This window comes from Hippopotamus amphibius, chromosome 4 (assembly GCF_030028045.1).
Source record: "Hippopotamus amphibius kiboko isolate mHipAmp2 chromosome 4, mHipAmp2.hap2, whole genome shotgun sequence".
NCBI lineage: Eukaryota > Metazoa > Chordata > Mammalia > Artiodactyla > Hippopotamidae > Hippopotamus > Hippopotamus amphibius.
The window spans coordinates 10,925,632-10,939,428 of NC_080189.1; the positions used below are offsets into that span (position 1 = coordinate 10,925,632).

The window sequence follows — 13,797 nt, forward strand, 5'->3', positions numbered from 1 at the left end:
GGCTTAGTTGCTCCGGGGCATGTGGGAATCTTCCTGGAGCTGGGATGGAGCCTGTGTCCCCTTCATTGGCAGGTGGGTTCTTAACCACTGAGCCACCTAGGAAGTCCCACAGCAGTTGTTTTAAATGTTCCTTTCGACTTCCATATCTTCACTTTTTGTTTACTTTCTTATAAATAAATCGACCATACTCTTCCTCTACCCCAATTATGTGTGTCTTTGTGATAGGTCATCCTGTACCTCAATCTTAACACCTGTTTTTATCAATAGTATGTAAGCCTTAGGGTGGTGGTGGGGGTGGTGGTGTTAATTCCTGAACAGGACTACTTTGTGCTCTGTAAATACTTGCTAAGTGAATAAATGGATCATTTCCATTCTCTCTTCCTTCCTTCCTCCTAATTACAATATAATATTTTCTATATTTGAAAGACTTTCTATGGACTTTGCTGCCTTTTCCCCCATTTCTCACAGTTCAGTTTTTATTTTTTAAGAGCAGGCATATCTTGCAGTTTTCTAACTCCTTATTCTCTTTGCTATCCTGAGGCTGCCTCCATGAATTTTCAGACTTTTCTTTGACATTTTCCCACCCTCGTTGGCCTTTTCCCATTGTCTGGTCTCCTTGACGTCTCCTTAGCACTCTGTGTTACTGATGGCACATGCTTGGAAATACCCTCTTCGTTCTTTCACCTTTCTGGTTTTTTCTCCTGTATTTCCTTTGTTGACGTCCTTCTGCTCTGTAACGGTGAGCAAAACATGATGATTTTGGTCATTGGTTCTTTTCTCTCTCTGCGCTTCGACCTTCAGCTATCATCTCTGTATAGATGATGCCCTGATATACATAATTTGCCTTTTCTACTCATTTCTACATCACTCTTAAATACTTCCTGGGTGCCTCGACTGAAATTCCTCCGTCATCCTAAACAGCATGTGTAAAGTCTGCGATGCTAGTATTCATGTCTTAGGCGCATATCATTTGGGCATTGCTTCCTAAACTTTCCATGGTAACAGTCCTACTGGAAGAGGATAGCAGCTTCCTGTGCACTGTTTTCCTTGTCTGGAATGCCCTTTCCTTTATTCTGTCCAGCTACTTCTTTTCAAGATCAAGTTCAAAATTCTGCATATCACAAAGATTTCTAGGATGACACAGGCCTTACTGACTTTCTAGGCTTTCAACTTCTGCCACCCTTGTTTATCTGTTACCCAGCACTCCTCATATCCTTGTGTTGCACTGCATTGTGGAATAAATCGTCTTTATTCTGAATGTCTTATCTCGCAGATACCCTGTAATCTTATTCCTCTTTGCACTCCCAGTGCCTGGTGTATAATCGGCACTTAATAACGTTTGCTGTGGATGATGGCATCCCCTTTTCATTTCCTTATCTTGTTCCATTTCTAAAACTGAGATTGCTTAAAAAAACAATTAATTTTTCTTATCACCAAACATTTCTTTTCCATAAATGAAATGGAGTGCTTGGACTGAGCTGAATGACAGATTTTCAACAGCCTGATTGCATTCTGCTTTGCACTATTTACAGTACATTATAAAAAGCTGGGAATGATTGCTGGAGAAGGAACTTTTCTCTGTCTTTCTTAGTCTTTTGAGTGTCATCTAAAAACTTGGAATGAAAGAGTGGTGAAAAGAGCAAGTAGGATTTTGTGGAAACAAAGTTTTATATTGGAGATTTCAAGGTAGTGTGGGGGCAGAGGGAGAGAATGAGAGTGATGGAGAGAATATGAATAAGTGAGGATGAAAATGCATGTGAAAGGATGCACCCATTAGACCAACCACAGTGCTTGGCAAACAATGTCAAGACGATACCAAACCAGCCAGGTGGAAGGGTACTTGTATCAGTATATCATAAGGTTGAGAATTCATATCAAGGGCATGTTTGCTGTACACCCCCTACAAAAAGAAGCGTAACACAATTGTCTTTATGATAAACTATTTTTTAATAAATTCCTCAGCAGTGTAGTAATGTGAAGGACAGATTGAATAAAGTAGATCCAATTAACCTAAGCTATCTTTTAAAATTCAGATATAGCTGTGATTAAAATTTAGCTCTGTGTAAGTTGAAAATCTGGACTGAGTATGATTCCAGACTTAAATGAGGGGAAAAAAAGACTTAGTTCACTTGTTTACTTTATTTTACTTTTTTTCCCCGTAGGAAGTTTGAAATACTGCCTTGTGATTCTGAATCAGCCATTGGACAAATGTTTTCGTCATCTTTGGTGCAAAGGTAACCTTAATTAGCCTTTATATTTCTTTGCTTTCTTACTCTACTTGGGACTAATAACAAAAAAGTGGAATTTATAATGAGGTGATTTAATTATTGAGTTATTAGAAGAATCCATTATTGCTTCTGTTAACCTATTTATACACGTGGTTTCCACAGTGGACCTCCAAGGACAGAATTACAGTACAGCATCACTGTGTCGTAGATCATATCTACTATGTGGGTGTTTATCCTGGATACTGAGCAAGTATTTGTTCAAGTGTAAATATTTTTGGCACCAGTGACAGCAAAAAGCATCCACAAGCCTCCCTCATTCCAGCATTCAATAATTAGATATCTGCAGGGTGACTGGATTTGCAGCCTTAGAAAAGAAGACATGTTGGAATCTCTAGGGATGCTGCAGAATGTAGTTAAAAAATAAAATAGTTTCACAGAATTAAACTTCTGTGAGGTTTCATGTAAGAAACAGGCTTTATTAACTCTTTTACATTATTCTTTGATTTTTACAGAATTAACTCAAGAAAGTAATATTAAATAGCATTTGCTGTTTTGAACCTCTGCTCTTCTTTAGTGAAACCTTTAGGAATTTTTTCAAAGGGATACTTCTGCAATGTTATCAGTGTAAGTTGTGGATCAAATGAGATATGCAGAAGAACTTGATTCATGATACATTAAAGCATATTCCTGATCTTCTCTTAGCAGCCCAGAATTCTTTAGTATTGTCATCATTAAGGTTGTGTGTCTTAGGATACAAATCTATTATGCTAATAAGCCCACATCTGGACAAAGGTAGCTGTGATACTAGAGGGAATAAATCATTATAGATGATCTTGTGAAAAGAATTTTTCTTGTCCAGTATGATCACGATGAAAACTCTTGGTATTCTAAATTTAGCCATCTTTAAGTTAGTTAACTTAAAATTTCACACTGTAGTTGTAATAACATTGGCCTCAAAGTTAGTCACTTAACTATTAACTTATCTTTCATAGCACTTACTGCTCGTTTACTTGTAATTAGGTGGTTATTTGGGTACCCTATGGCCAGAAGGTCTTTTTTGTCACTTTCTCTCTATTGCCTAGTGCTGTATCTGGCAGGTAATTGCTTAGTAATTCAAGGAACGAAAGAGGGAATTTAATGTGGTCAATATTGCTAATAAATAACAAAGGAAACTGATTAGGCACTTCTTTTTTACCTGAATTTATTATATCAGGTTTTATGATAATTTTAGCAGCTGTGCTTTACTGCAAACATTAGAAATAGACAATATTCATTGATAGGAACTGTTGGAAACCTTGGATAATGAAAACCACGTCTTAAGTCTCATATTTTGGGGGGGATTAATGGTCTTATTTTGCATGGAGCGTGAAATGATGTAGATTTTTGAGCTGATTGAAGTTCTTCATTTCGTTAGTTTTTCTGCAGTAAATTTGATCTGAAAATGTGTCAGACCTGACAATCACCAGCTAATCATTTGATGTGCATAGAAAAATGAAGACTTGGTCAGTATGTATCAGTATACAGAGGAGAAGTAAAGGTATCTGAAGTGTCCTGTGTACTGAAATGGTTAGATAATTCTCATTTCCAAAATAACTTTTCTGTAGGTTATTGAAATGTTAAATTCTTTCATACATGCCTCTAGGATATTCTTCACATTCTGGAGCTATGAACTATTATAAAGAGCAGACCTGTTAACAAAGACTAAGGAATGGGTTTTTTGTGACTCATAACAGAGGCTGTGGGTTTATCTTTGTGTTGCTGTTCTTCCAGGTAAAGACAATGAAATAGGGAAACTCTGAGCTTGAGTTGTTGATTTTCACAAAAGAGAGAGCCCCAGAAAGAAGCAGCATTGGGGATTTGGGAGGGAAGTCCGCATTGTGGTTTGGGATTTCATTTCAGCAGGTAAGTCATGGCTGGAGGCTGCCATGGTGTTCCTCTTGAGCTCATATGTGCAACATTTTCTGTAACTTCTGCGGATGTGAAGATTTGGCAAGAGCAGAAATTAAGGGGTGACAGCTGGACTGCTAAACCCACACGGAAAGAATTGAGGGCTGCTACACAGCAGCAGTAGTAGCAGTCGTCATCGTCTCATAAAAACAATATATTTTACCTTTTTATGCCCAGAGCTTCTGTTGAGTAGGTATTTCCTGAGATTCGTTTCAGGGGAAAGACTACTTTGAAGGTTTTCGTTTTCTTCCTGTGACGTTTTAGTGACATGTTATAAAGTCCAGTTTAAATGACTAAAGGAGGGGTGCAAGGGAGAGGAAAATTATGAAAGTATTTGAATATGTTTTCCCTTTAGTACATCATGAAGTTTTAATGATTTTCTTGGTCATAAGCCTTGGAATCTAGCCCTACCTGTCTAGCATTTTGTACTCTGGATTTAACCTGGGGACGTAAAGTAAGTATTTGTTAGGTAGGTAGATAGATAATAACTTTTCAGAGATTGTTGGCCTTTGTGACTATTGCCCTCAGATTTCTTAACCTCTTTCTCTCTGTCTTTTTTTGTCAGGCTTTCTCTTCCAGTGAATGTGTTTTTCACCCTGAAATATATAGTAAGTGAAAGAGATAGGGATGTTTCTGTTTGAACGACTCTGCTTATTTCTTATTGTGGGTCAGTGTTTCTCATCTTGGGGTCACCAGGTCTACCAGGGTCCTCAGAGATAGTAGGAGAGATCTCTGAGCCACATAAAATTGAAAAGCAGAAAAGAAATAAGAAACCCAACAGACATTCATTTACCTGGGATAAGGTTACATAGATTGATCATATATCAGGTTTCTAGGAGTGGTTTGACTTCTTAAAGTATATCCTCATTTTTCACACGAGTTCATAGCCTCTTGCTGCTTCTTCCATGTGATCCACAGAACAGTGGTGACCATGTTAATCAGATTATGAGTCGATTCAGGTTATGTCAATGTCACATGTTTATGGTCTCACCCCTTTTTCCTCTAATAAGGAATTAACTTTTCTTTACTTGATTTCTTTCTCTTTCATTTCCTTAGTAACCACCCGTAAGACCGTTATCAAGGGATGGGCAACATACTCCGTTCATTTTGGATGAGGCTTAAGTCATAAAATATTTGACAAATCAGGCAGGTCTTACAGGTTAAAGGGAGGCACATGTGGCATTTCCTGAACTGAAATATAAGCAAGGTGTTTGGTTTTATGACATCATTGTTTCCCTTTCTGTTCTGTTTGTAATTGACTGCTCCCTTTTGAGGCCCTTCTGTGCCAGGCATTGGGCTCAAAGCTGGGGACAGAATTGTGGGCTCTGAGTTATGGCTGGAATCCACAAGGCCTCAGAACGAACTTGCTCTATCCCCGCTTCTCAACACCTGTGAAATTATTGTAGCACTTGATTAATTGCATCTATTTTGCTCACGTCTGTATACTTTTCTGTCTTTCTTTAAACAAAAGCACGTTACCTGAATAAAGCATGTTTTTAACAAAATTGTGACTTGCTCCACTAATTATACTGATCTTGGGCTAGTGATCAATATTGCCATCAGATTTAAGTTTTAAGCGAGGTAGAAATCTGCTATGAAGCACCTTGTTGTACTGACCCTTTCCTTCATAAATTATGCACCCAGGACTCTGTAAGCCTCCTTGCTCCTGATTATTTGAAGTTAAGCTCAACCAAAATTAAGCAATTTATATTAAAAAAGATTTCTTTTTCCTTTCCTTTTCTAATACCGTTCATCTATTCTGTGGGACCTTCTTAACCTCACTTGTGGTGTCCATTGTGTTTAGTCTCATTAAAATAAGAGAAATTGGATACCTGTAATTTTTATGTGTAGATTGGTTGAATTGGTTGGTAGCTTTAATATACTTGGTATCAATAGCTGTTTTATTCCTGTTATATGTATTTGTATACATTATGTCTGTTAGAGGAATTTCCAGGGAAACACACTTTTTGATAATCACCTTGAAATTTCAAAACCACCTTAGGGTTATGTGTAAAGCTGACTCTGGAAGGCCATTCCTAGTCCATCTTTTTTTTTTTTTTTTGAGTGTATTTTTAATATAGTTTTTTCTCTGGCCTCATCTTCTGTTGCTATCCCTCCTATGTATTTAATGACTGATATAATAGAACTGCTTTCTATTTGTGTGTGTGTGCCTGAAATAGAGTTTTACATATTCATCTTATAAACTTCCAGTTATCCTTAAAGGTCCAACTCAGATGCCACCTCTTGTGAACAAAGGCTTCCTTAACGTGCCCAGATAGAGACAGATGTTCTCCCTAGTATTTGTACTTGGTTTCTTTTACCTGTAAATATTACTTGTTCCGTCCTTGAGGATAAGCTTGAAGAAGGATACAGAGTGCTTAGCTGATGGTGGTTTCCTCCCAGTTTCTGTGAGACTAGCCTGAGGGCAGCTGTTGTAGGCCATCCTAGCAATTGCTGAAGGTCAGTGTCTGTCTTCGGTGCTTTCCAGATCCTGGAAATCCTCTTGCCCTGGTGCGAGCCAGAGCCAGTTAGCAGGCAGCAGGGGGGCAGGTGCGTGCAGGTGCACTCGTCCCCACCGACCCCCCCAGTCCTCTCTGGCTCTAGGCCTGGGTTGGTTCTCTTTTCTACTTCTGCTAAACTGGACCTCTGTCAATCATTTTTTCCCTCTGCTTATTTTGTGATTCCCATATGCTTATTTTGCATTTCCTACTATAACCAGTCAGAACTGCTTTTTTCTTTAATTTCACCTCCTTTCCTCATAGCTCATGTGCAAGAATGTATTCCTTTTTTGCCTCTTTGGTTTTATGTCTTTGACAGTTGAAGTGCTAATAAATGTGTCATTGGAATATATCCTCTTTGTCCATTAAGGTATTATGGTAAGGTATATCTTTTATTATAGAGATGGATATGAAATTATGCAATTAAGCTATACCCTTATCTTCTGACAATAATATCTAAAGAGATTTATCATATATTTTTACTATAATACTTATAATGCTCCTTTCTTTAAAGCAATATCTTTGTGAGAACAGTAGATTAACCTTATTTTTGAGAATATAAATGCTTCAGTTTTTCTCTAGATTTTCATCTTTAATTATAGAAATATGTGTGCATTATAGAAATTTAAAGCATCACTTTTTATAATGAAAAAATGTCAGTCCCCATTAACTATTTAATGTTTCCTTCCTTATTTGTTTGATGTTTGCATTTTTTTTTCTTTTTCATTATTGCCCATGAAATGATTTTTATATGTATTTTTAACCATCAATTAGGGTAATAAATGAAATGCTACGACTGCTTAGGAAAATGTTCCGAAAATAGTAATTGCCAGGCCATGTGACTCTGTATCCTTTATGGCAGTTAGTGTAGATATTTTGACTGCCTGTCTTACTCTGTTTTTGTATGCCATTTAGATCTGTGTCCTAACTGGTATGTCGGGTTTTAATGTAACTAGAAATTGGCTTCAAGTCAGTATGACTACTTATGTTTATATATATATATATAAATTTTATATTTACATTTGTTTATGTAAGTAAATAAACGAATGAGTTAAAAAATATAAATATACATAATATATAAATATATATAATTATATATAATTGTATAAGTTTTATATAGTATATAAATACATAAAATATATAATTATATAGATTTGTATATATTTATATGTAAATATATATTTATATATCTTTTAACTCATTCATTCATTTATTTATTTACATTTGCTGCATGTTTAATTTACACACAGATACTTTTTTGCTGATGTTAAGCCCAATGAAGTGAGCCTAATGTGTGGTTAATTGGAAGAGTGTAAGCGTGTTATTAATAGTTATCCTTGCTAGGGAGGCTGAGTAATACCTTTGTGGTGAGGTATCCTTATTGAAACAAAGTAAAGCAAACAACCCCAAAGGATTCTATCTCTGCACAAAGCTGGTAGTGGAATACTACATAAACCTAGATAAAAGTAAAGTATCACCTTTGGGTCAACTATCCAGGAGGGAATTCAAAATTTTGTATTTCTTAAAGCTGATTGTGTCCAACTCATTAGAAGGTGTAGTGCATTCTTCCAGTCAAAATATTCAGGTCTCAGATGGCCTTCCCTGAAAATGCAGACATTGTCATGTTCAACAGTGCTTCCCAGAAATTTGTTATGGAGACATAAAGTTTCCTCCATGATGGTTTTCCTTTATTTCACTTGTTATATCCAGCTTTTTCAGTTAGTTTGAAGGACTTCTGAAAGATCAGGCTTTGAGAAGCAATCGGAGAAACATGGTATGATTCACCACCATTTCCCCACATTGTGTAGTGTATCTTACCCCTTAAGAATGTGGAAACGTTTATTTTTACCCCACCTTACTTTACCTGTGATCTCTAAATACTGTTATATGTTAGGTAAATATTAGTGTTCCTAAGTGTGTTAATTTTTTGTCCCACTTTTCTTAGTGGCTTCTCCCTTGTAATAGGTTGTTTGAAGGCAAGCTACATCTGAAAGTTTACTTATTGAGATCATGCTATTTAGTTGAATATAGATGAGTTAAAGAACATTTCCACTATATTTGTATACAATTATAGATTAAAAATAACTTGAACATCTTTGTACTAGTAGTCTTTGGGGGAAGCTGAGCCTCTCTGAGCATTCACAGTAATAGCTACTTGGAGTCTTTGGAAAGAAGTTGCCATTGGGAAGCAGAAAAGATAGTGAGAGGGTGTGATGTCCTCCTCACTATGTCACTGGGAGACAGATCTTTTGCTGAGAGAAAATCTGATCTACATTCTTTCTATGTCTAGTTTATTGGCAATGTTTGGAAGAAACTGGATGGGGTGCCATAGGGGGAAGACGTAGGGCAAAACCCTTGTTTAAGCTAGCAGGAGAGGAACTGTAGGGAGAGGAAATAGCCTAGTTTTGAATGTGTCCGACAGACTGAACAGTGTGAAGTGTTAGATATCTGTAGTGGCAGGATCTCTGTGAAGGTGAAATAGTGATACCTTCTAATAAGGTTTCCTCGCTATCTAAAGAGTTTTGAATTTAGCCTTTAAGGATTTGCTGGTTATGACTACCTAGATAGGTAGAACATCATGTGCATTTTTGTCATTTAAATACATCCAAGCAAAGATCTAGCTGATACTTTAGCTGGGAAAATGCTAGGCTTTAGGGTATCCAATTTTACTTAGGATGAACTGGGAGGCATCTGTTCTAGTGATGAGTAGATTAGTCATTAGACTTAAGAATCCTGTAACCTTGAGGCTTATCACAGTTTATTGAACTACCAAATTGACACTATTTGTGTCATTTTCTGTTCTTAGTGTTTCATAGAACTTATGCTTTGAGCACATTTAAGTGAACATTGAGCCAAAGATCTAATGAGCAATTTGCATACTTGGTTCAGGTCCATTAAGCAAAACAGTTATGTACAAGCTGTAGTCGCTGTAAATAAGGCTGGCAGAGAAGATCTATCCCACTCATATGGAAGCATTTGGGGACTCCCAAAAGTTACTTAAATAGATGACATTTTAATATATTAGTGGCAGAGAACAAAACACATATTGTCTGATACGAGGCTGGAGACACAATCTACTACTCTTATCCCCAAGATGATGGCCCTTTTCTATTGAATTAAATCTTTCATTATTCTGGGTATTATAGTGTAAATGTTGTCAGATATTAAGGACCTCAGTATTACTTTCTTTCTTAGGATTCACCCTTAGACCGTTGTGTTGGTGTTTTGTTTTCAGTAACTACAATATCATAGGGCATTTACGGAATTAATACCAAAACTTCAAGTACATTTGAAATGCATTGATAAATGTCCTGCTATACATCCTAATTTCATGATATTTTGTATGAACTGTTGTGCTTAATGTTTTAAAAAGTCATTTTAAAATATGTTTCACAGCATAGCATTTCCTAATATGTTTATTGAGAGGCAAAAAGATTCCATGATTTGCTTTTTTAATCCATATTTTTTCACATTGTCAGTGTCAAGCAATATATGGGGCCCATAATATCAGTGAAAAAGACACAAGCTCTGTTATTGTGCTTACAATCTAGTGTTTGATGTACCCAGTCCCACTGTATACATCGTAATATTCTTGGCAAATTAAAATGTATTGTCATTATGGACTTCCCCTCGCCCCAATCATATTTTGCGGCTCTAACCCCTAATGTGACAATATTTGGAGATAGTATCTTAAAGACGTAGAGTTAAATGAGGTGTTTGTGTAGTGTCAGTAGGACTACTGTCCTTACAGGAAGAGGAGAAGATACCAGGGCTGGAGCTTACGGAGAAAGGGCCACATGAGGACACAGTGAGAAGACCGCCATCTGCAAGCCAAGGAGAGGGGCTCAGGAGAAACCAACTCTGCTGACACCTTGCTCTTGAGCTTCTAGTCTCCATAACTGTGTGTTGACTTAAAAAAAATGCACAACATGAGAGTTGTGAGTTAAGTTTTATTTGGGGCAAAATGAGGACGGCAGCCCAGGGGACAGCATTTCAGGTAGCTCTGACAAACCGCCCCAAGGAGGCGAGGGGAGGAGCCAGGATAGATGGGAGTTTTGCAACAAAGGGCAAGTAGTCTGAACGTCAAAAGATTATTGTTAATTAAAGAAAACCAGATATCTCAAGTTGAAGAATTTAGTGCTGCAAGAGTCTGGGCTCACTGAAATTATTTGTTTGATATGCACCTCAGCTCTCTGGGGCCAGTATTCTGTGTTGTCACATCCTGAGTTTCCTCAGGGCTCATCTAGGGAGTGGCTGCGGACTGATGGCTGCTGATGGCAGGTATTCTCTTCAGCCCTGAGTCTCCTCAGGGCTCACAGCTCACATGGGAGGGCTGTAGTCCTTCATGACTGTGACATCCTTTGTTTATTGATATGGATATTCCATTTATAAGTATTCTATTACATTTATAAATACTCCATTTATCATGTGGGAAATACATTTCTGTGATATTTTGCTTTGGAAGTCCTAGCACACTGATACAGTGACTGTGGTATTTTGCTTTGGAAGTCCTAGCACACTGATACAATGATATATAAGATTTCTTGGCAAGCTGAGAATTGTTCAACTCTTTTCTCTTTAGAAGAGCATTGATCTCGAAGTTTCTTTTTCTTTACAAGCCTGGTGCCAGGTATTCTCTAGGCAGCCTTGATCTTACCTTAGTATGTTGTAGCTCCAATGAATTGTTGGTAGCGTTGAACCTCTCAAAAGGTATGGACCAAATATTTTAAAGCACAAATTTAAATAACTCAGCTGTCTCTGATTATTTTGGACATTGATCTATTGCTCTTTATAAAGATGAGAAGAATTTGCTTTTCTTGTAAAACACCAGTTAGAGAGATTCACTGCATTGCCTTGGGACTGTTCTCAACTTTATTCTGGATATTCTATAGGTCATTAACTCTTCCCTCCTCCCTCACAGCTTGTTTGCAGCACCTGGGCCGGCTCTTGGCACTAGATTTGTTCACTTGGTGGTAAATTTACAAATCCCACCACTGATTCTCAGTGAGACCATCTGTCCTTACTAGGTAAGATCACCTAGGGATTGGAGGATGTTTTAGATGAGGGGGTGATAGCTTTTAAACAAAGATGTAAATGTGTTTCTAAAGAAAAAAAGGTTGTTTTAGTGCATACTTTTGTTTGTTTTTATACTTTTGTGTTTCTGACTTGGTAACAGACATAAAATTCTTTAAAATGTTTAAGATATGTTTCTTTCTTTTGAATATCTACATCAGAAAAACACCTCACCTTTTTTTCCCCTCAGCTCCTTCCATGTTAGTCAAAGTGTGTGTGTGTGTGTGTGTGTGTGTGTGTGTATAAATAAACACTTGGATGGTTTTTATGAAGTGACCGGACTCACTGAATTAACCTTACTGGAAAAAATGTTCACCAGACCACCTGAGGATGGGGAATGAAGTGGGTTAGTGAAATGACCAAGATAGACTCACAAAACCTAATACATTTTAAAAGTTACTAGCCTGCCTTCCCTCTTTCCTTCCCTCTTTCCTTCCCTCTTTCCTTCCTTCTCAACTTAGTGAAAAGGGGAAAAACACCAATGATGGTTGTTATTTCCTCCCCAATAAGTCATAAATGAATGATTGTAAGATTTAGCATTATAAAGTGTTTTATTTTAAATTTTTTCATCCTGAAATTGGAATTTATCCTGTATATAAGTGGTCAGTGTGTGAAACACATTCCAAAGTAATGGAAGTTAATGGAAAATAATAGAATCTTTCAGAATATTTGTTTTTGAAATTATAATTCTGCCCTTAAGGTAAAATTATTCTGTCATTTTATTTTGGAGACCAAAGCGCCAAAAAATAGAAACTCCCTTCCTGTGTTCCATCATTACCTTTAAGAACACTGGTATTTCGACTTTCTCAGTGATACGTCTTTGGGATGTTTTGGGGAGTTCAAAAGAGGAGATGGCAGAGGACAGATAAGGTGCAATGCATTTTTTCAATTGTCAGCAAGTTTTGGTTATGTTAAAATATAGATTGGTAATACTGTGTGTAAAATGTACTTATCATTACCAGCCTGTATCGTTCACTAGACAAATATTTATTCAACATAAAATTTATCACTGGTTACAAATCCAAGCCAATCTTTTTGCTTTATGATTATTTTATACATCTTATTTATAGTGATGCATTTTATAATTTCAGTCCTTTTCCTGGGGTTTCACTGGCAGTTTAATCATAATTCATAGCATTGTGCATCCTTTGTGTTCAGTAGCATATAGAACATTGCAGGAATAATAAAAGGGGCATTATCTTTGTACTGGCTGGATATAGGTTGGATTTGTCATCTTAGAGGAAAAAAAGATAAATATAAGGGGAAATTTGTAGGAGTATAGATGTGAATGTACGTAGGAAGCAAATTTAGGGATCTTGAGAAATATAAATATGCCAACCTAAGCCACTATGTATTTATTTAACACAATAGACTTAATTGTATATGCCTTATCCGTGTCCATATGCTTAAATTCACCAGTTCTCTTTTGCTTTATATAGGCAGGGCTGTTAGTTTGGTTTTTCTTCACTTTTTTATTGTTTAATCTCAATTATTACTAAATCAAAGACATCCTTCAGAAAATATATTTTAATTCATAACATTCAGTACGCCTGTAAGGACTATGTTCCAAAATTCTTTCTGGTTGAATGAAATACCATCTCTCACTGTTGGAAATGAGATAGGGATGTTGTTATTATATTACAAATGGAACACTGTTTCTAGTTTTTATGGGACATTTTTAGCAGATGCCTCAGTAAGAACTTCCATTTCACTTGTACCTTTCTTTATAACTTGTCTTACATAACAAAGCAAAAAATATGTTAATGTTAGAAATTAGTCTAACGCTGGTAATTTTTCTGATAATGGAATCGTAAGTGTGCTTTAATAACATCTTAATATTTTCTTGGAGAGGCGAATTATCTTTTCAGAGTATAAACACAAATCGAGATAGATCTGCTTTCTGAATTTTAAAGAAGTAGCAGTCTTTTCCTCCACAGGAGAAAAATAAATAGAAAACATATGTAAACTTTTTTTTTCTCTTGCAGATAGAAAGTAATCTTTCCATACCCAACAACATTAAAGGCAGTGTATGCATTAGTCTACATGTGTTC

The 13,797-nt window shown here is 36.6% G+C and overlaps 1 protein-coding gene across 3 annotated transcripts in view; it reads left to right on the top strand.

Moving 5' to 3' along the window:
* The window catches only part of TPK1 (thiamin pyrophosphokinase 1), a 347,881-nt gene that overhangs the window by 69,228 nt on the left and 264,856 nt on the right, over nucleotides 1–13,797 (top strand). For all 3 annotated transcript variants that reach the window (XM_057733044.1, XM_057733046.1, XM_057733045.1), the window contains one exon: nucleotides 2,163–2,234. In XM_057733044.1, coding sequence (XP_057589027.1) covers nucleotides 2,163–2,234 — 72 coding nt within the window. The remainder of the gene's footprint in view (nucleotides 1–2,162; nucleotides 2,235–13,797) is intronic.